The sequence below is a fragment of the Passer montanus genome, unplaced genomic scaffold (genome assembly GCF_014805655.1).
Source record: "Passer montanus isolate IOZ18808 unplaced genomic scaffold, ASM1480565v1 scaffold80, whole genome shotgun sequence".
Lineage (NCBI taxonomy): Eukaryota > Metazoa > Chordata > Aves > Passeriformes > Passeridae > Passer > Passer montanus.
In genome coordinates this window covers 69,568-89,917 of record NW_024373257.1, presented here as the reverse complement: position 1 = coordinate 89,917, position 20,350 = coordinate 69,568, and the positions used below count along the sequence as shown (strand labels likewise).

Genomic DNA, 20,350 nt, shown 5'->3' with positions numbered 1-20,350 from the left:
GGTATACAACAGTATTTTCTGCTTTTAGTACTGCGTTGCCAGAACGTTTTATTAAGAGAAAGATCACAGTAAAGAAAACTGTCACAAAATATGCATGATACAATTGTATCAGATGAGTTGTTTCAGAATGAGTTTGACCAAGTTTTCACAATAGAACAAGTCTGCTGCTTTTGTCCTGTGCTCTGTCCTGCTGGCAAAACAGGTAAATTTGTGTATTTCTCTGCTTCAAGCCAAATTGACCATAATAATTTTTTTCATTTGTTTTTGTAATAGGTTACACTTAAAGGATTTAGTCCTTTGCTTCAGTTTGCATATACAGCAAAACTTGTTTTAAATAAAGACAATGTGTCTGAAGTTTGCAAATGTGCAGAATTTTTGGGTGTACGCAACATTGAAGAGTCCTGCTTTCAATTTCTCAAATTCAGATTTTTGGACTTTAAATTGGATCAGCAGGAATGTCCTAGGAAAAAGTGTTGCACACAGCGTTGTCAGAAAGCAAACCCTAAAACTGGCAATGTGGATGATGGAGACCTAGAAATAAATGATGAAGTAGAAGCACTTCTAGAAAAGGAATATAGTCAAATTCCTGACACAAAGCCCTGTAAAGATGAAGAAAATGCTAAATCATTGCCTGTTCTCCAAAATAATGCCAATCAAAACTGTGATCCTGTACATTTAGAAAGGGGTAATGCTTCCAGCTTATCTTCCCAATGCCCAAAGTATAGAAAATTCCAGAAAGCTTTTGGAAATGACAAAGTTAATACTTCAGAGTCCAGCTCCAGTATTAAAGATGTTCAGGTACCACCATTTGCAACTTCTCTTGAGAAGGAAATACCTGATAACGATGGCATACAAAAAGCTCAGGAGTGTGTGCCTATGCAGCTGATCTCAAACTGTGAAGAGACTCAGGTAGAAATGGAAGAAGGGGAAGAAGGCATTCAGAAAAAAGAAGAGTCAAGGAGAGATTCTGTAACTCGGAATGTGTCATGTCCTGTGGAGAAAATGGATCTTGCTGCTTTTCCCCAAAACTCTGCTGCACCTCATGGACTCAATTCTGTGTCTATTTTACATAGTTGTGAGCAATATGGTAACTTGAATTTCAGTAGTATGCAAAACAACACAGTCTTAGCTGAAAAAACTGTGTCAAGTACTGGAGCTGGAAATGACAAAACTGAAAGTCAGGGTAACCCATCTTCAAAGGTGGATTTGTGCATTAGGGAAGCCACTAGCATCACCTCAGCTGGAGATCGAAGCAGTGTGGAGAGAGAGATAGCAGAACAGCTAGCACAGGGGTTCTGGAGTGATGTTCACAGCACAGATGCCTGTCAAATACATTTACCACCTGCAGTTTCTAAAGAGTATTTGGAGCCCACCTACTCGGGGAAAAAATCAGAGTGTCCGTGGCTGGGGATCAGGATCAGTGAAAGCCCTGAACCTTGCTCTCAGCGAACTTTTACAACACTGAATTCAGTCAATTGCCCCTTTATAAGCAACCTTAGCACTGAAGGATGTTCCAGCACCTCTGAAATAAACAGTGGAGATTATGTTCAAGGACAGCAACAAGAACAGTGTCCCTATAACTATGTGATAAGTTTGGGAGAGGATTCGGAGACTGACACTGAGGGAGACAGTGAATCCTGTTCAGCAAGAGAACAAGAATGTGAGGTAAGAATAACCTGATGTATCCTTTGCTTCCCAGTCTTTTAAGGCCATATTCAGAAATATGAGTTTTCTGTGTTTTGTTGTTTTGGAGTTTTTTCTGTGGCTGCTTGTTTTAAAAAGTCTGGGACTGAAACTTTAAATAACCCTTCAGAGGTTTATATGAAAGGTCACTGTTAATTCAGGGAGACTGAATAAAAGTATGAAAGTATTTTTGGTCAGATACTGAAGTGTTAGATGCTTACATATTAGATATTTTAAGATTTTTTTTTCTGGAACAACTGTCAGAAAAGGTTGTGAGCCTTAAATCAAGGCATGAAGGTTCATTCTTAGATTTTTTTTCTTTTATGTGCTTCAGTTTAGAGTTTAAGAAAACTGTAAACGTCTTGGAACCTTTGTTTAATAGAAACTTACCAGTTTCTTGGGTTTATTCTGAGCTGTGTGGTGAAGGTGGGAGAGAAATTATACTTCAGATTTAATGTGAAGTGAAAATTAATCTTTTAAGCTGGCTTCAACAGCTGTATATTTAAGACTCATTAATAATACACCTTCTCTAGTACTAAGTGATATACCTGGAACAATTTCCATCTCAGTTCTTAGAATCATAGAATTGCAGTGTAACTCTGCGTGATGTATCATTCAATGTTACAAAAATTCAGTTGTTCTCAAAGCACTAGGGTTTTTGTCTTTCAAGATGCAGGGCCTTACTGAGGCTGAACATAAGTGGAACCTGCCATCAATACAAAAAATCTGGAATGCTAAACAAAAGGCCAGAATTGGTTAAATACATTCCTCACCTTTATGTGACAGAGAAAGTGGTATCATTGCTGAGAATAGTACTCTGGGTTTTCTTATTATTTTTTGCCTATTTGTCACCAGTAGTAGCCAATCAGAGGAAGGATTTCTCTGTGTTCTTTTTAAACTAAATTCAGATCTTTGACTACAGTAAGGTGACATATTCTGCTACTTCCTATACTCAAATGTAAGGATTGAAATAAAATGTCTTTAGGCGGATACTCAAAACCACGGTGATTATTTTGTAAAGGTAAATATGTTTTTCAGTATTAGTCAACACTTTGTGATCTCAAATGTTTTTGTAGCTCAGGTATACAACAGTAGCAAGAGCCTGGTCCTCTGTCTTCTCCAACACTAAGAAATAAAAGATGAATATTTTAACTTCTGTATTTTAAGGAAATGCCTCTTTCAGATGAACTTTTCCTGCAGAAAAAAAAAACATAGGTATAAAAATGTATGCAGGATACAGTCTTAATAGCAGCTTTGGGAAAACTTTAGACTGTGTAAGTGAGTCTTGACACCTGTTGTGTATCTTACCAAACTGTAACTCATGTTCTTAGAGCGTGTCACCTGCATATTTGATGCACACACAAGCAGCTTTCAGCCTATCCTGAATATGCTTGTAAGGATCTAAGCTCTGTTGCACCTGTGCTTGAACTCCTGTAGTTGAATCCCCTGGATTTTATCCCATCATCTGATGGTTGTTAGTTTGCTCTTGTCTCTGAGATGTAGGAATAAAGATGAGTTGTGTGGTAAAGAATGCTTAAGATGGAAACTTGAGTTGTTGGTGTTTGTGTATATCAGTTCCACCTTGGATTTACAACTGTATCTCACATTCTAGGTAAAACTGCCATTTAATGCACAAAGGATTATCTCACTTTCCAGAAATGACTTCCAGTCATTTCTGAAAATGCATAAATTAACTCCTGAACAATTGGACTGCATTCATGATATCCGAAGACGAAGTAAAAACAGAATTGCAGCGCAGCGATGTCGCAAGAGAAAACTTGACTGTATACAAAATCTTGAATCTGAAATTGAAAAACTGGTATGTATAAATATTCATTGCTGTTGTCATGTCTTTCTCTAAACATCTTGACTGGCTATCTGGCAGTAGCTTGAGAGTGGGGTGATTTACTACTTTTTCCACTCAAGTCTTGTATAACTCCTTGATAGCAGTTCTAGATTTTTCTGAGCCTTGCTCTAAAGTACACACATCTTTCCTTCTGTGGACTTGTTTCCATTCGAATAAAACATGCATCACAGCGTAATTTTTGGTGAGTGATGTTTCTGAGACCCATAAGCTTTGAATTTAATTGTACAGAATGATTCCCAGATTGTTATCCTACACTGCTTTTTGCCTCTTCCCCTTTCTTGCTTCAAGATTTTGTTCTTCAGCTCATGGTATTGCTCATGATCAAGTTTGCAGTTACGCAATTGTTAGTTGTGTAAGTGCTGTTCTTGGAACACATCAACAGGGGCTGGCAAACTGTTTCCTGAGTCTTGAGTGTTGAAAATGAGAACCTTGCAGAAAGGCAGAAGATACAGAAGAACTTGGGAAGTTGCTTGCCTTTTTAGCAGTTGCATCAAGATTGTAGCTGAGGAATTGATGCATCCAGATTTCTCAGCAGCCATCTGTTAATATATTTTCTCCTCTTTAAGAAGGCAATAAAAAGATAAATATGTAATTTAAGAGAAATGTAGGTAGTCTGAGGTTAAGATTATGTAAAAATAGCAAAGGCAAGAAGTTAATTGAGTGGCTTTTCAGAAAAACAAGTCTTTGTTTGACTCTCATCTCAGTTTCATAGTTGGTCATAGCCATGTGCACAAAATAGTTCAGTTGTTTAGGACTACTGTACTCTCATTCATGGAGCATTTTAGGCTTGGTGTTCCTGAATTTGGTATTTGCATCAGCTGGAATACAGCAGTCATGTTGCATCTTTTTTGACTTCAAAGTGAAAAGGAAAGTAAAGTTAGAGCCAAGTGCCACGGACTGGAAACTTACTTGCTTGTGATCATCATCTTTCACTTCATCTACTCCTACTTCTGCAGTGAGGAGATCAGCTTTGAAGCAGGGCTTGCAGTGCCATAGAGCTCTGATAGGCTGACAGAGCAGGTTGTGCTCAGTGAAGAAGGTGCACTGTGAGGGAGGGTAATCAGGTGATTGTACTAATAATATCCTTACTGAAGAGAGAAGTTGCATTTCTGGCATTTCAGAACTTTTTGCCTGGTTTTGTCATCATGTTGTCATTTCTGTTATGTAACTCTGTCAATATTTTGCAATACTTGGGCAGGCGATTAAAGGTTGGTGTGCAAGATTAGGCATGTGGCTGTTTGAAACTAATAATTATAATATCCTTCTTTCATGGACCTGTGCTGGAACAGATTGAATGTCTGCTCTTTGACAGGTAACACTGTGCAAGGCCTAGATAAGAAGTGTTGAGTCTTGAGAACTGTGAGGTGAGGTCTGAGTTATATGAATCATCCCGTAGGCACAAACGTGTTCCAGTTGCATATGTTTTTTTCAACTGTGCTGATAAGTTTCTTCAGAAATTATTGAAAAGACTCTGTTTGGAGCTGTTGACCATGCCTGATAGCCACAGATCATCAAATTTGTATAAGCTGTACACAAATACAGAAACATCAAGATCAGTCTAGGCATGATTTCCAGGTGGATGGAAGAAAAGAGATGTCGTGGAGGGGCTATGTGTGATACATCCAGGTTGCTTCATGCGTGATGGCTCCTGCCTTGTTCCTCTTCTCTGGCTCAGTCATGTCTCAGACCTTTTAGACTTTGATCATCTCATGGTATCATCTGTAATGTGGCTTTGAGAGGGAATAGAATGGTGTAGCTGTAGTTTGACAGCTCTTGACAGATAGATAATACTCTGTATACCAGTTAGGAAATACTTTTTCGTGGAATTCCTCATCCTGGTGTTCAGTATGTGCAGCATGTTGCTTTGTAATAGTTTCTAATTGGTGCTGCTTCAGTTTTTTTCTCTCTCAGAAGATCCTTGTGGTGTGTTTCTTGGAAAAGTCCTATATTTGGAACAGAATGACCCCTGCCTGGCTGGAGACTAGCAGCTGGCAAGTAGCTTTGCTGACAAGCACCTTGGGGCCTGGGCAGACAGCAGGCTGAGCAAGGATCAGCAACATGTCCTGAGTAAAAAAAAGGCCATCAGTGTCCTGGGCTGTGTTAGCAGGAGTGCAGCCCATTGTTGGAGGGCCGTGGTTGTTACCTACCTTGGCACATGTGACACTGATTTGTTTGCTGGGTTTTCACCCCCCCAGTCCCAGGAGCACATTGATAGACAGAAGGAAGGTTGGGTGAAGGTTGTTGGCATGGCCAGGCCTGAAGTACTTCTGTGGTGGGAGGCCAAAGAAATGGGGCTTCTACCTGGAAAGGGGTGGGGAGACCTAATGGCTCCCTGCCCATATCTGTGGGGTTATCCTTGAGGTTATACAGCCTTTGGTAGTAGAAGATCCTCAGCTTCCTGGGGGAGTACTTGGCAGCAAGAGAACAAGAGACGTGGTCTTAAATTGCAAGGGGGATTTCATCTGAATGTAAGGAAAGTTTTTTCTTCCAGTGGAGACCAGCAGGCAGTGGAGCAGTTCACCCTGAAATGCTGTGCATGCACTGTCTTTGGGGGTTTTATGGCATGACTGAGCAAAGCCCTGAGCAGCCTGATCTTACCTGATCTCTGACTTTGTTTTGAGCAGCAGGTCAGACTACAGAATGCTGAGGTACCTCCCCTCCCAAGTGATTCTGTAAAATTGGAAATCTTACGTTAAGTTCTACTTAGATGGAAGAACAATATTGTTCAGTGCTGAATATGTTATCTGGGAGAGTTACCTTTGATCATGTCTTTTGATCTTCTGTACTGATAAAGTCATTTTTTTACCTTCCCATGTAGCCTTTGCTTATTGACCTTTCAGGTGAATCTGGGTGTTCCTTAATGTTCTGTATTTGAGAACAAGCAAGGGCTACTTAGGAGATGATAGAACCAGCTCTTTCACAGATCCTGTGTATGTTCTTTGTGCTTTCTCCTGGACAATGGGATGACCCTGCCTGAGCAGGGAGGTCAGACCACATGACCCACTGTGGTCCCTTCCAACCTGACCCATCCTTGGATTTTTCACTTGGAAACTTTTAAAATGAGGGGACTTGTGAGGGGGAGCAGAGTAGAGCACAACTGGTATCAAGAAGCACTACTTTGCTGAAGATTCTGTAGCTGAGGATGTGTCAGTGCTCCAAGAAAAATGTAATTGAGATCTTGTTAATATATATTATAGCAGGGTGAGGTGAGTGAACTAGGTACATTCTTTACCAGGAGATTCAAAAGAGCTCTTAGTTTATTATGATCTCAAAACTGACTGACTTTTTTTTACAGTATTAGTATTATGCTGATAAAATAATAATGTTTAAATGTATTAACCTGTCAACAGCTTCAGAAGGGAGGTGAGGAATTTATGCTGGAATAGCTATTTCTGAATGTTGTTTTAAATAGCAATCCAGATAATTTCATCAGTCAATAATACACAGCTGAGTGCCTCTACATACCCAAAAGGTATTAGGTGATCTGCCTAACAGAATGGAAAGATTATTCTGATCAGTATTGAAAAACACCTGGAGAAGAATGCAGGGATCAGTCACAGCCAGCACGGCTCCATGAGGGGAAAGTTCTGCTTGTCAAAACTGATTTCCTCGTATGGCAAGGTAACCCACCCAGCTGATCTAGGAAAGCCAGTAGGTGTAATCCTCTTGGACTTCACCAAAGCTTTTGACAGGCTCTCCCAGGATCCTTCTGAACAAAATGTCCAGCCCACAGCTGGATAAACACATCATGTCAGGGAGAGCAGCTGGGTCATGGTCAGGAGCAAGTGGTGACAGTGACTGGGGTGACATCAGGTTGGCACTGGTCCCCAGTGGGCTCTGCAGGGCTGCATCCTGAGCCCTGTGCTCCTCACCATCTTCACTGACAACCTGGACTCAGGACTTAATGGAACACCCTAGATTTGCCATTGACACTAAACTGGGAGGAGTTGTCAACTCCCTCAAGGGCAGAGAGGCCCTGCAGAGAGACCTGGACCAGTTGGACACTTGGGCAGTCACCAGCAGTGTGGAGTTTAACGAGGACAAGTGCCAGATTCTGCTCTGGGACAGGGCAGCCCTGGCTCTGTGTGTGCACTGGGCAATGGGGGGCTGGAGAGCAGCTGCAGAAAGGGACCTGGGGTTCCTGGTCCATGGCCAGCTGAACAGGAGTCAGCAGTGCCCTGGCAGCCAGGAGGGACATCCGTGTCCTGGGGACAGCAGGCACAGCAGTGCCAGCCAGGCAAGAGGGGGCATTGTCCTGCTCTGCTCTGTGCTGGGGCAGCCTCACCTCCAGTGCTGGGGGCAGTTTGGGGCACCATGGTTTAAAAAATGGCCTTAAGCCATGGGAGAGCATCCAAAGAAGGGTCGTGAGGATGGGGAAGGGTCTGGAGGGGGGAAATCTTATGAGAGATGACAGTGGGCATTCAGTCTGGAGAAACGGAGACTGAGGGGAGACCTCATTGGTGCATCCAAAGAAGGGTCGTGAGGATGGGGAAGGGTCTGGAGGGGGGAAATCTTATGAGAGATGACAGTGGGCATTCAGTCTGGAGAAAAGGAGACTGAGGGGAGACCTCATTGGGGTCTTCAGCATCCTCCAGAGGGGCAGGTGCCAATCTCCGTGTGACTAGTGACGGGACTCGAGGGAACAGCGTAAAGCTGGGTCATGGAAGGTTTTAAGTTGGACATTAGGAAAAGCCTCTTCCCCCTGTAGGGTGGTTGGACACTGGAGCAGACTCCCCAGGGCAGTGGTCACAGCACCAAGCCTGACAGAGCTCAAGAAGCGTTCAGACAAAGTTCTGAGGCACAGGGTGTGACTCTTGAGGTGTCCTGTGCAGGCTGAGGAGTTGGACTCAGTGACCCTGATGGCTCCTTTCCAGTGTGGCATATTTTATGATTAACAGCTGTTCCCAGTATGCTGACAAATAGAAATTTATTCGCCAAGTCCTCTTTCTTCTAATTTTAGACAAAAAGAACTGGCAACAACTGTTCCTCTTGCCAAATGCTGCCTAACTTAAATCAGTTCTTTCAAAAAGAAGTTGTAGAGGTTGCATTATGAGGTTTCTCTGCAAAAGGGGATGTGAGGAGGAGTGAAAATAATAAAACTTTCTAAGAGCGAGTTGACATAACAGTAGCTGTAACACATGATCCCTATGATTAAAACTTGAAAACTCTTTAAAGCCTTCAAAACTCTATCTTAATTAATTACAGAATTAAAAATGTGTGTGTTGTGACATGTTTGGATTCGGGTTCTTTGTTCTTTTCGCTCAACTTCTTCATGATGGTCTTGGTTGTTCCCTGTCCTTTGCCATTTCCTCATTTTTCTTTATTCAAAAAGTTGCTTGTTTCTGTGATTAGACTTCTCAGTTATCAGTGTCTTTTCATCTTTAGCCAGTTCTATCAGAAGCCTCACAAAATTCACAACACTGAAGCCAAATAAAAGCTTGATTTAATACAGGCTACTTTTTCTGATATTTATTATTGAGGTGCCATCCTGTTTGTTGCCATGTGCTTGGACAATCCTGCTACATTATCTCTAAGTTGTTAGTTGTTCACCACATCTTCTTTCCTTTACCTTTCTGAAATTTTCTATCTAATTTAAGAGCTATACTTAACTACATTGTTAGTCCTGTAGTGGAATTGGCACTTCTTAAGAATGTAAGTTATTTTCACTAAGTAGAAGAGTATCAGTAATTAAAATGTGATATTTGATTTTCAGCATTTCAATTCTAAAATACAGATTTCTATGAAGACTGCTTAATGCTTTGTTGGCTCAATGGTAGGGTTTGTGTTATCCTGTAGAACTAGTGTTTCAAGAATATTTACAGTAAATGCAGCCATGTTTCATTTGTTCAATAACTACAAATTACTCCTTTGTCTGCCAGCATGAGTTTGGAAAAAGCAGCATATCTGAAAAACCAATCAAATACCTTACCTGATGATGCTTCCAGAGAGGTTAGGATTGGCCTTTTGATATGTGTTTGATTGTGTTGTAATTTGGCATTAAGAAAGAAAGCAACTTCTGTTTCAGCAGACCAGACTATTTAAAGTCTTGTTTTAGCTTTGGTAGGAGTTTAAAACATAGTTTTTATGTTAAAATGTAGACATATTTAAAATACTGTTTTTCCTTTTGCAGCAAAATGAGAAGGAGAATTTGCTGAAGGAAAGAAACCACATTTTATCAACTCTGGGTGAGACAAAGCAAAATCTGACTGGACTTTGCCAGCAGGTGTGTAAGGAAGCAGCCTTGAGTCAAGAGCAAATACAAATACTTGCAAAATATTCTTCTTCAGATTGCCCACTCTCATTTTTGTTCCCAAAAAGAGAACAAACAGCTCCATCTGATAGTGAGCTCGTGGTACCAGCATCTGTAGAACCAGCAAATGGTGTTTCAGGTGTCACACCTACAGCTGAGCAGAGCTCCTGTTACCAGTGTGTCAAAAGCGTGTGTGAGGCCGCGTACGATCAAGTGCAAGAGCTGCATCCAGTTCCTGCCAGAGCATTGGAGCAAACGTCGCTGGGGGAGCCCTGTGGACAGAGCAGTGGCATCACAGACTTCTGCCAGCAAATGACTGACAAATGCACTACAGATGAATGAATCTCTCCTTCCCATTGCCAGCCCCTCGGCATTGCAACGAGAAGTGGGATTGAGCATTATTGGAAAGTAACTTACTAAGTGAGAGAGACGACAAAAGTTTAGTCTTTTGAAACTATATTGACAATTATGTGGTCACCATTATTACTTGGCAAGCTTTGGGTTTGCTCTGTGTAGTTCCAGAACATAATTTGTATGTGTCAGCCTCGGAGCTTTGTCTGTGTGGTGATGCCAAGGAGGGTTCAGGAAAGCTGTTGGAAAGTACAAATTCATGCACAGGTGCTTATTTGTGAGGAAGTTTTGTTCATGTGTAGAGCAGCCTACTCTGATTTATGCCACAGTACTTAATGTCACTCTGCATTTTAAGGAAAGCCTCGTGACAGCTGTTTATGCACAATGACTTCTATACCTGGAATTCTTCTAAGACTTCTTTTTTCCTGGTAGACAAACCTTAAGAAGCATATATAGCTCTGTAAATGTTCATTTTGTACACGGGCTGTTACATGACAGGATGAGGAGATTTTGAAAAGTGCCCTCTGGTATAGCTCCTTGCTTCCTGCTGCTCCCCTCCCCATCCCAGGGAAGACTTTACTGAATTAAAGTAGTAGGCTACTACTAGTAGTAGAGGAATTGATTGGTAGTAGGCTTTTATTGCATAAGTGGTTTTGTCTTGTCAATGTAGTACAGAATTAAAAGAACTGGAGCAGCAGAGGTGCTGCCACATAGTGCTCTCTTCTCTAAATTTAGTGGGAGGAATAACAACACACTGTGGAAGGCAGACATCTGAAACTGGTGCAGTTCTTGGATGAGTGTGCATTGGATCCTCTGGCATCTGAATCCCACAGGCTTATTAAAACTCACAGTTGTATTGTGACTTCCTGTCCTAGCACCTTCAAGCTTGCTGCTTGTTTGTGGCAAGTTGAAATCAAAGTATTGTCAAAGTCTAAGGACAGACTTTTTTTTTTTTTAGGTATTCAGGCGCCACATTTTTTTCTTTCAGTGCCTAGCTGCCTAAAGTAAGTTACAAATATTTGTTCTCTGATCACTGGGACCAGTAAAGTTCAATTTCAGAATCAATCTTCAGGATACTTTATGGCTAAACCTGTAGTATATTTTCAATGGCTTGTGCTATTAGCATAGATATATAAAAAGTTTATTGAAGAAATTAGCTGGAGTTACTTCCTTTATTACTTTGTGAAGGAGAAATTCAGCTACTGAAAATAATCCCCATTTTCTAGATTTTTACATAGCAGTGGGTGCATATTGTATACCAATGATGTTTTGTTATGTAGATGCTTTTCTCACACCAGAACTAAGTATTGAACCTCACCACAGAAAACTTTGGGTTTGCTGGTTTACAAAACATGAAGAATCTTGTACAAGCCAGTGGAATTCTTCATTTCCTACCTCAGAATGTGTATTAGCTTTTTGTGTCTTTATGTGCATGTACAGTAGGCAGCAACTAAGCAACAGCCCTTGTAAATACTGTTTTTCAGTTTTACCTTGCAGCAAGGCAAAACTTGTTCTTGGCAAGGCTCTTTTTTTCCTCTCCCCAGCATCCATAGGTAACATAGCATTAATAGATACAGTAAGCCACTTATTTAAAACAAAAATCTAAAAATTAACAGATTTCAACAGGACTTCTCATAACCAGCACGCAACACAAATGACTACACTACCTCACCTATGGGACTGAAAGTTGATTCAAATCTCTAGTGAATCCTTGGATTTTCATAATGTATCATTTACTTTTTTAAGGGAAAAAATATGCTGATGGCGCATAGCTTGTATAAATCACAATGCTTGCAGTAATTGAAATTCAGAAATAAATACTACATGGCAGACATCATGATAATTGGATTGAAATTCTTTCAAATTACATAATTGAGATATGATGATCCTGTATATGTATTACTTCATGAAGCTCTCTGGGCTTTTTCTTCAGTTTCTGTAGATTCCTGGTTAATTTAATCCTGTCTCCCTCCCATGCTGCCACCCTGGGAAGCATTTTGCTCTTATGTCTCCAATTTGTTTAAAAAGCAAGCCAAAAAGAAATAATAAAAAACAAAATTCAAAGCCCAAACCTCTACTGTTCATAACTACTATCACTTTTAAAGCTGGTGATATTCTGAAATGACGTGGACAATAGCATTGAAACATTGTCCTAGTAGTGCACATAGTTGGAAATAGAATTCCTTGGGTTAAGTCCTTATTATAACAAGGTGGAGCATCTTTGTAGGGAATGGCTTGTCCAGTGGCCCAAAGCCCTGACACACTTGGCTGCAGGTGTTGGAACACAAGGTCAGTGGTGGCCAAGTGTGAGTTGTGCTCCACTGCTGGAGTCTGGGCATCAGCCACAGCCTGAATTCCATGTAGCTGATGGTGGAGGGATTCCAGGGCAGGAATCATGGCAGTCATTGACCTGTGATAAAAGTTAACATCATGTTTTTAAACCTGACATGAACTTGATGAAGTTTGAGGGTAGGTTTTTGCCTGACCAGCTGCATCTAATTAATTTTTAAAATATTTATTTAATACCATAGACCTACAAGTTGCATGTTGACTTCTATAAGCCTATATCATCAACTTGCAAATGTTATGAATGAATGACAATTTTATGATACAGAATTCTCAGGAAAATGTTTTTTGGAGTTTGGTTTTATTTTTTTCTCTTCCAGTAAAGAAATATTCGTTTTTGAAATTGTAAAATACTTTGTTAAAGCATGTTTTAAAATACTTTGAATAGACTATCTTAAAGCCATATGGGTATGATGGCATACAGATTGTAAAATAAACAGATAATTACAACAGTTGATTTTGTATTTTTCATAATTCAGTATTTTCTAAGTCTGCAATAAAAACCACTATCCTTTCTACAAAGGCTTTTCTATTTTGTGTAAGTTTTCTGCTGTGAAAGTCTCTACTGGTGCAATATTCATTTATGTATTACTGCTCAAACAGTTCTGAAAATGTAGTCTCTATATAGTTTATAAATTTAATAGGCCCAAACCAGTAGCTTAGGATTCTTCAGACAAAGCTGACATCTAATAATACAGAGGTAATTGTACCCAAGTTGGGTATGTACTAATTACTCACGATATTTCCTCAGCAGTGTGTATTTTGCTATATTGATTTTCTTTTTTAATTGCATATTCTTAAATACATGAATTTTCTTCTCAACTTACTGAAGATTAAATTTGCCATGTGGAAGACTGCTGTTTCATGTGAATGACAGAGCCAAAATAGGCAGAATTTAAAACAAAAACCCTAAAAATGATTAACAAATAAGTAATGAGTGAGAATAATATAGCCATACAAGTAAGTTGAGTATATCTTGTTAACTTCAGAAATAACATTTAAGGCTTTCTTGGTATATGTCAATAGTCTAGTAATAATTCAGTATGATGCTTTAACAAGGTTTCCTAATGTTTTATAATTACTATTTCATATTTCCTGTGGAAGAGGAGGAGATGGATGTGAGAGATTTGGGAAGAAACAAGACTCAGTAACCAAAATAGCGCTCCAGAATGTGTGTATATTCAACTTAATTAACTGTTGAAGGCCGTAAGTCTCAAGCTTTCAGGTGAACTGGCATGATTTCATTTAGAAGTATTTGGTGATGAGAGAGACTGAAAAGTTCTAAATCGTATTGCAATTGTATTTCTCAGCCCAGTGGTGATAAATCAGATAAATACATTTCATGTCAACCTGGCAACATTTGGGACTTTTTCAGGTAATGATCTAGGAAATAAGGATTTTCAGTATTGGTTCTGAGTTTTCGTTCCTGTTACTTTGACTCTTGTTAAAAATACACTTGATTTGCTTTTGTACAGGATCCACTGAAGTCCTTCAGATGGAGCCTCATCAGCTTGCACTCCTACAGGCCTGTCAGATACTTTTAGGTGGCAGTGAAAAATGGTGTGTTGAATCAACATGTGAAGGTAATTTAAATGCAGATGTTATAACACTGTTGGTTGGTATTGTCACACAATTGCTCGTTGTAAATAATTACAACAAGTTATAAAACTACCCACATTTACAACATTTACTTGAATGCAGAACAATCAGCTATCAGCTGTGTGAAATTATCATTATTATTTTAAAAGTAGAAGGTTAAAAACCAGGGGACAGCTGCAGGGATAAAAGACAATAGAAGTTTGGGGGATATCACTGACAGCTGTCTGTTGGGCTGGTCCATTTTTCACAAGTGGTGTGTGAATGCAGGAATCTTAAAAGGTGCATGGAATTTTCAGACCCTTATTCTGGTCTCTGAAGTTAATCAGTCCTGCTTACCCATAAAACCATGGAACTTTGCTAACCTGCATCTATCCAGATGTTATCCCAAAAAGCCTATGGACCAGTCACAGTTCTTGTTGAAAATCTGTCCTGTGAATTGTTTCACAGGCTTTTATAAGGACTTTTAAAACACTGACAATTTCTGTGCTTTTATGTCCTTTCTTTTTTCCTCCCTCTACAAGAATTTTTGTAAACCTTTTACATGCAAATCAAAATAGTGGATGAAGGACTGAACGAGATTCTGTGCTTTGTGTTATACAGAATACCAGAATTTGTCATGGTCTTCTGAGTCATAAAATTACTATTTCAGCTTTGTGGTGGACTTACAAGACCTCAAAATCTTAACAGAGAAATTTGGATTCTTAACTGGTTGGAAATGTCAGAGTAACAGGCAACAACAGAACCGTGTGTGGGGACGTTCTTTTGCAGGCTTTGTCCTTTAGGTGTTTCCCTTCTGCTACATCCCAGGCTGACATGAACTGTGTAGTGTAGCCACACCTGCCAGTTCACACCAATGGACTTTAAAGTAAAATAAATTTTGGGGCTTGTATGCCCTTAGAGTTGCCATCAGAGGCATGTGCCTGTTCAAACCAGCTCTCACCATCCATCTCTAGCCATGTGCATTAAGGACACAACTGGGAGCTGTCTCTGCCCTAAAAGGCAGAGCATCTGTTGACCTCAAAAAGTAAGATTTTGTGTATGTGTGTGACCCCCTTTGTGAACTCTTCATGTTTTCATGTAGTACTATGCAGCTCTGAGTTAAGGCAAATTAATCTCTTGCATTGAACTTTCTTGTGCATGCTGTCATTGCTAGTGAGGGAAAAAATACCGTGATGTGAGCTCCTGAGAGAGCATGATGGTGCCTTTCCTTGGGAAGGAAAGCACCTTGCCACAGTATTGGTATGGAGATGATTGGTTGCCCAAGGGAGGTTAAGGCCAGCAGCATCTTTCTCTCTTGGCATTGTGTCCGTGGGAGCAATCCCCAGGGCTAACCAGTTTTGGGGGTGGTATCCAAATTTCAGAGGTTGACTCATGAAGGAGGATTACATTACCTCTCCTTGGGAAGGAAAGCACCTAGCTCCAGTGTTGGTAGTGCAGATTTGTAGGGTGCCTATAGAAATTCTTGGCCAGGAACAACTTTCTCTTGGCACTTTTTGTGTGGAAGCCATCCCCAGACATATTCTGGAGTGGGCTCCTGAAAGATCAAATTACCTTTCCTTGGGAAGGAAAGCACCCAGCCCCATTATTGGTGGTGCAGACACACCATGGGGAGTTAACAACCAGGAATATTTTATTTTCTTGGAAACCTTTGTATGGGAGCAATCCTTGGACATGTTCAGTTTTGGAGCTCAGCTTCTTATTTCAGTGTTGGGCTCATGAAAGAGGATGACAGCACCTTTCTTTCATCAGGAAGGAATGCACATAGTGCCAGTGTTGGGGATTTAGAGAAAAGGCTGCCTAGAGGTGGTAAAAGCCAGCAACAACTTTTTGTCCTGGATACTTTTGTGTGAGATCAGTCCCTGAATGTATTCAGCACTGCATGAATTCAGGATGGCTCCAATTTTCAGAGCAGGTCTTCTGAAAAAGAATGACAATACCTATCCATAGAAAGACAGAGCCTGATCCCATTTTCGGTGTTGGAAATGTGAGGTGTCCAGGGAGTATAAAAGCCAACAATAGGTTTCACTTCTAGCACTTTTCCTATGGGAGCAATCACCTGTTGTATTCATTTTTGGAGCTGGTATCCAAAGTTAGGAGAGGGGCTTCTGAAGAAGTATGGCAGTAGCTTTCCTTGGGAAGGAAGGGACATACTTCCAGTGTTGGCAATGATTTAAGGCTAGGAAGGGTTTCTGTCCTGGCACATTTTGTGTGAGAGCAATGTATTCCATAATTGTGCAGGCAGTATGCAGAACTGGGTAAGTGGCTCCTGAAGGAGGTTCCTTTCCTGGGGAAGGAAAGCATTTATTGACAGTGAGGGCGCTCTAGATGATTGCCTGCTTGATGGAGGTAAAGGCCAGGAACATCTTTCTGTCCTGGAACCTTCTGTGTAGGAGCAAATCTTGAACACATTCAATTTGGGAGCTCAGCTGCAAATTCCAGAGGTGGGATTCTGAAATAGGATGTCACTACTGTTCTTTGGGAAGGAATGCACAATAGTCTCAGTGTTGGTGGGAATTTGCCTTTGTCCTGCAAGATCAAGGATAGCAAACCAGATACATCAAAATAAATTATTTACTCTCATAGTCTTCAGATGACAACATCCCCTATTTCGTTACCACCTCCCAAAAAGAATCAGTCTGGGCTTGGAGCCCAAACAAAAGGTGCCAGGACAGAAAGCTGGTGCTGGCCTTTACCTCTCCTGGGCAGCCTCTCATCTGCACCACCACCATGGGGAATAAGTGCTTTCCTTGCAAAGTTGAATGCTGCTGCCACAAATTTCAGAATACCTCCTCCAAAATTTGAATCTGAGCACCATCATTAAAGAAATCCAGGGATTGCTCCCAAAAAAAAGATGCCAGAACACTAAGCTGATACTGGTCCTTCTCTCTCCTTGGCAGACTGTCATCTGCTCCAACAATATTGAGCTTAGTGCTTTTCTGCCCAAGGAAAGGCAGTCACATCCACTTTCTGGAGCCCACATTCAAAACGGAAATCAAATCTTAACAGGTTCCAAAATTGAGGCTATACAGGAGGCCCCAAGAGAACAAACTGTTACTGGCTTTTAGGTCTCCTGAGCAGCCTGGTGACTTCAACCACTGCTGGGGTTACATGCTTTCTTCCACAAGGAAAGATACAGTTCACTTTTTGGAGGGCACATGCAAAAGTTAAATTCAATCTTCAAAACTAAATGGGGCACAGGATTACTCTCCCAAAAAGAAATGTCCCAAGAAAAAAGGTTTTATTGCTGTTTACCTTGTCTGGGCAGCCCAGCATCTATACAAAAAACACTGGGGCAAGGTGCTCTCCTTTCCCAGGAAGATGTTTCACCCCCTTTCTCTCTCCCTCCTACAAATTTGGATACCACTGCTCAACTGAATACATCCAGGGACTAATCCGACACAAGACATTCCAGAACAGAAAGCAGTTGCTGGCCTTAACCTCTGTGAGGCAGCCTTTCATCTGCAGGATGAGCTTGTGTATATTTCCAAGGAAAGGTGATGTGATTCATGTTCAGGACATGAGCTCTGACAAATGGATCCAAGCTGCAAAGGGAAAAAGTGTTGCTGGTCTTTACCTCCCCTGGGTAAGTTATTTTCTCCTACTGAAACTTGTGGTCTAGGTGCTTTCCTTCCCATGTAAAAGAACTGTTGCTCTCTTTCAGGATGCCTCCTGCAATTTTGGATACATCCAAAGGTTGCTCGCACAAAAAACATTTTGGGACAAAGTTCTTGCTGGCCTTTACCTTCCTTTGGAAGCTTGTGGTCTGCAGCAGCAACACTGGCATTACGTTCTGTATTTCCTAAGGAATGGAACTGTCACTCAGTTCCTAGGCCCCACTTTGGAAATTTCAGGCTAAGCTCAAAAATTGAGTATGTCCAAGGATTGCTCCAACACAACAGGTGCCAGGCTAGAAAGCTGTTCCTGGCTTTCACCTCCAGTGGGCAGCCTGTGACCAGGACTTAAAACATTGGGTCTCCAGGTTTTCCTTGCCATGGAACAGCAGTTTACCAGCCAAAGAGGGAGTGCATGCTGCTAGAGTGTGATGTGAATTAAAGGTTGCAAATGGAATCTGAAGGCCAGACAAACCTTCCTGCCCTGGCACGTTGCTTTTTTTGCCAGGACTGATAATTTCAAGCTGGGATGTGCACCCTTCACTGCTTCTGGAGGACCAGGACATTTTCCTCTTTTGCAACTGCACTGTCGCCATCGTGTGGAGCTGGGCAACTGCAGCAGGGAAGGTAAAAGACACCACAAGCTTTTTGTTGGGACGCTGTTGGTGTGGGAGCAGTGAGTAAACTGTTTGGGATCTTGGGTCTGTAAGAGGGAAAGAATGGGAAGGGATATAGAGAAGGAAACTGAACAGCACCAGGTGTGCAGAGGCTGCAAGCAGAAGGTGATGCCCAGCACTTTCTTTTTGTTCTAGGACCTTAATCTGAGGGTTATTGGAGATTTCAAATTGGCACATGGACTCACCAGACTGTAGGAGTATGAGACCCTACATACAGCTGGCAAGAAAAGTGCATAGCCCCAGTGCTTGGGTGCACTGATAGGCAGTGAGGAGAAGGGGCAGTCCAGCAAATCCTTTTTTGCTGGTACATTTTTCTGTGTGAGCTGCACTTGTTTAATTCCCTGTGTCCGCAGCAGCTATCCCAAAAGCCCAATTATGTCCTTTTGGGTCCTTGAAATACCTTCTCCTGAGGCAATCTATGCCCACGATGTCCTGGGCCTCTGGGCCAGTCACAATGGGGTGATTCTGTCATTTGTTCACAGTCAGGCTCACTCAGCCTCCAGCACAGTCACTGCTGGGATCCCCCTGCCACCCCAGAAATACAGATGGATTCTGCCCCTACGCATCTTGACGGCATCAGGGTACTTTGTGCACCAGTGTCAATTAAAGCCTTATATCTGATGCCAGCCCACTGGATCCCATAGATCAGATTGTCCCTTTTCCCCACCTGGCAGGAGACAGGGCCCCTCTAGTTCTCATCATGGTACTCACTGCTCACTTCTTGTAAACATGAACTGGAATCCTTCAAGAGGACTGGATTTAACATTAGCCTTCCTGTTGTGTCTGAGGACTTGCCCACAGGAAATGGGAAAGGCATTTATACCTGTGCTGCCAGGGCAGAGGTGAGTTTTCCATCCCACTTCTTGATGTGCTCATTTATATCACATGCCATAAGCATAAATACTATTCAGTATGCAGATTGCTACAGTTCCCTGAAATAAAAGGTGGGCATACACGGAGAATAACACTTAATCCAAGGCTACTACAGCTCCCCACCTGCCTTGGACCCCAAGATCAACTCACCAGTGTTTTCATGTATACCAACAGATTTTTGGAGTGGTTTTCACTTACATTTAAATTAAATGCCTTGAGTTTTTTAGGACTACACTTAGATGATATTTAGTGATGACAGGAATGAAAAATTTGTCTTTACAAACAAGCTGTGGGTCTGTTGGTAGATAAAACCAGCACTGAGAGATAAAAGAAACAATGGGAAGGATTCCACTGATTAATGAATGGAAAAAGGTATCTGCTTTTACAAATGAACTTCAGGTTTGCTGATAAATGAAATTGGACATTGAAAGATAAAATAAACAATGGGGAAAACCCCTAAATTTCAAAAGAATTAAAAATTTAAAGGGAAGGTTATACATTAGAGGAAAATCTTCAGGATCAGGTGTATTGGGAAGTCTGTACCTCTCAAGCACCTCAGTCAATGGGGAAAGAGAAGGAAATGTGCCCAGGAAATTAGGATAAAAAGGAGGCTGCGTCCTCCAAAAAACTGAGAGGCCCCAGGGGAAATGCCCCATGCCCTCTCCCTTTATTCAAATAAAAGACTTCTCTGTCTCCTTTTTGGACATAGCCCTCTGATGTTTGTGGATTAATTTTCCTAACAGTGGGAAGTGTAACATTTTAATATTTACAAGACAAATACTTCAAAGTTTTCAAAATACCTTCATTTTGCTCCGTATCTTCAGCCACTCTAACCTGAAGAAAGAGGTTCCATGAATGACATTACAAAACAAAACAAAAAAAACCAAAGCAAGCAAACAAAAAACCAAACCCACCTGCCTCTCCCCCAATCCTGACACAACTTAAGCAATTTAGAAAAGGAAGGAGGGTCCAGAATTCAGAAGTAAACCATTAGTCCTATGAAATGAAAGTTGTTTTGAGCTTAGGAAGTGCCACCATCTACACGTGCACAGTAAGCACAAATTCTCAGTGTTTGCCAGCCTAAAACAAAAAA

The 20,350-nt window shown here is 41.2% G+C and overlaps 1 protein-coding gene across 10 annotated transcripts in view; it reads left to right on the top strand.

Annotated features, from left to right (window-relative positions):
• BACH1 (BTB domain and CNC homolog 1) overlaps positions 1–19,965 on the top strand; it is a 33,895-nt gene extending 13,930 nt beyond the window's left edge. For 6 of the 10 annotated variants that reach the window (XM_039732743.1, XM_039732746.1, XM_039732741.1 and 3 more), the window contains 3 exons: positions 274–1,665; positions 3,296–3,502; positions 9,681–13,019. In XM_039732743.1, coding sequence (XP_039588677.1) covers positions 274–1,665; positions 3,296–3,502; positions 9,681–10,142 — 2,061 coding nt within the window. In that variant the 3' untranslated portion in view covers positions 10,143–13,019. Of the gene's footprint in view, positions 1–273; positions 1,666–3,295; positions 3,503–9,680; positions 13,020–13,972; positions 17,680–17,757 lie in introns of those variants that run through there. The other 4 variants (XR_005630256.1, XR_005630255.1, XM_039732748.1 and 1 more) reach the window with 4 other exon arrangements.
• The last annotated feature ends 385 nt before the right edge of the window (positions 19,966–20,350 follow it).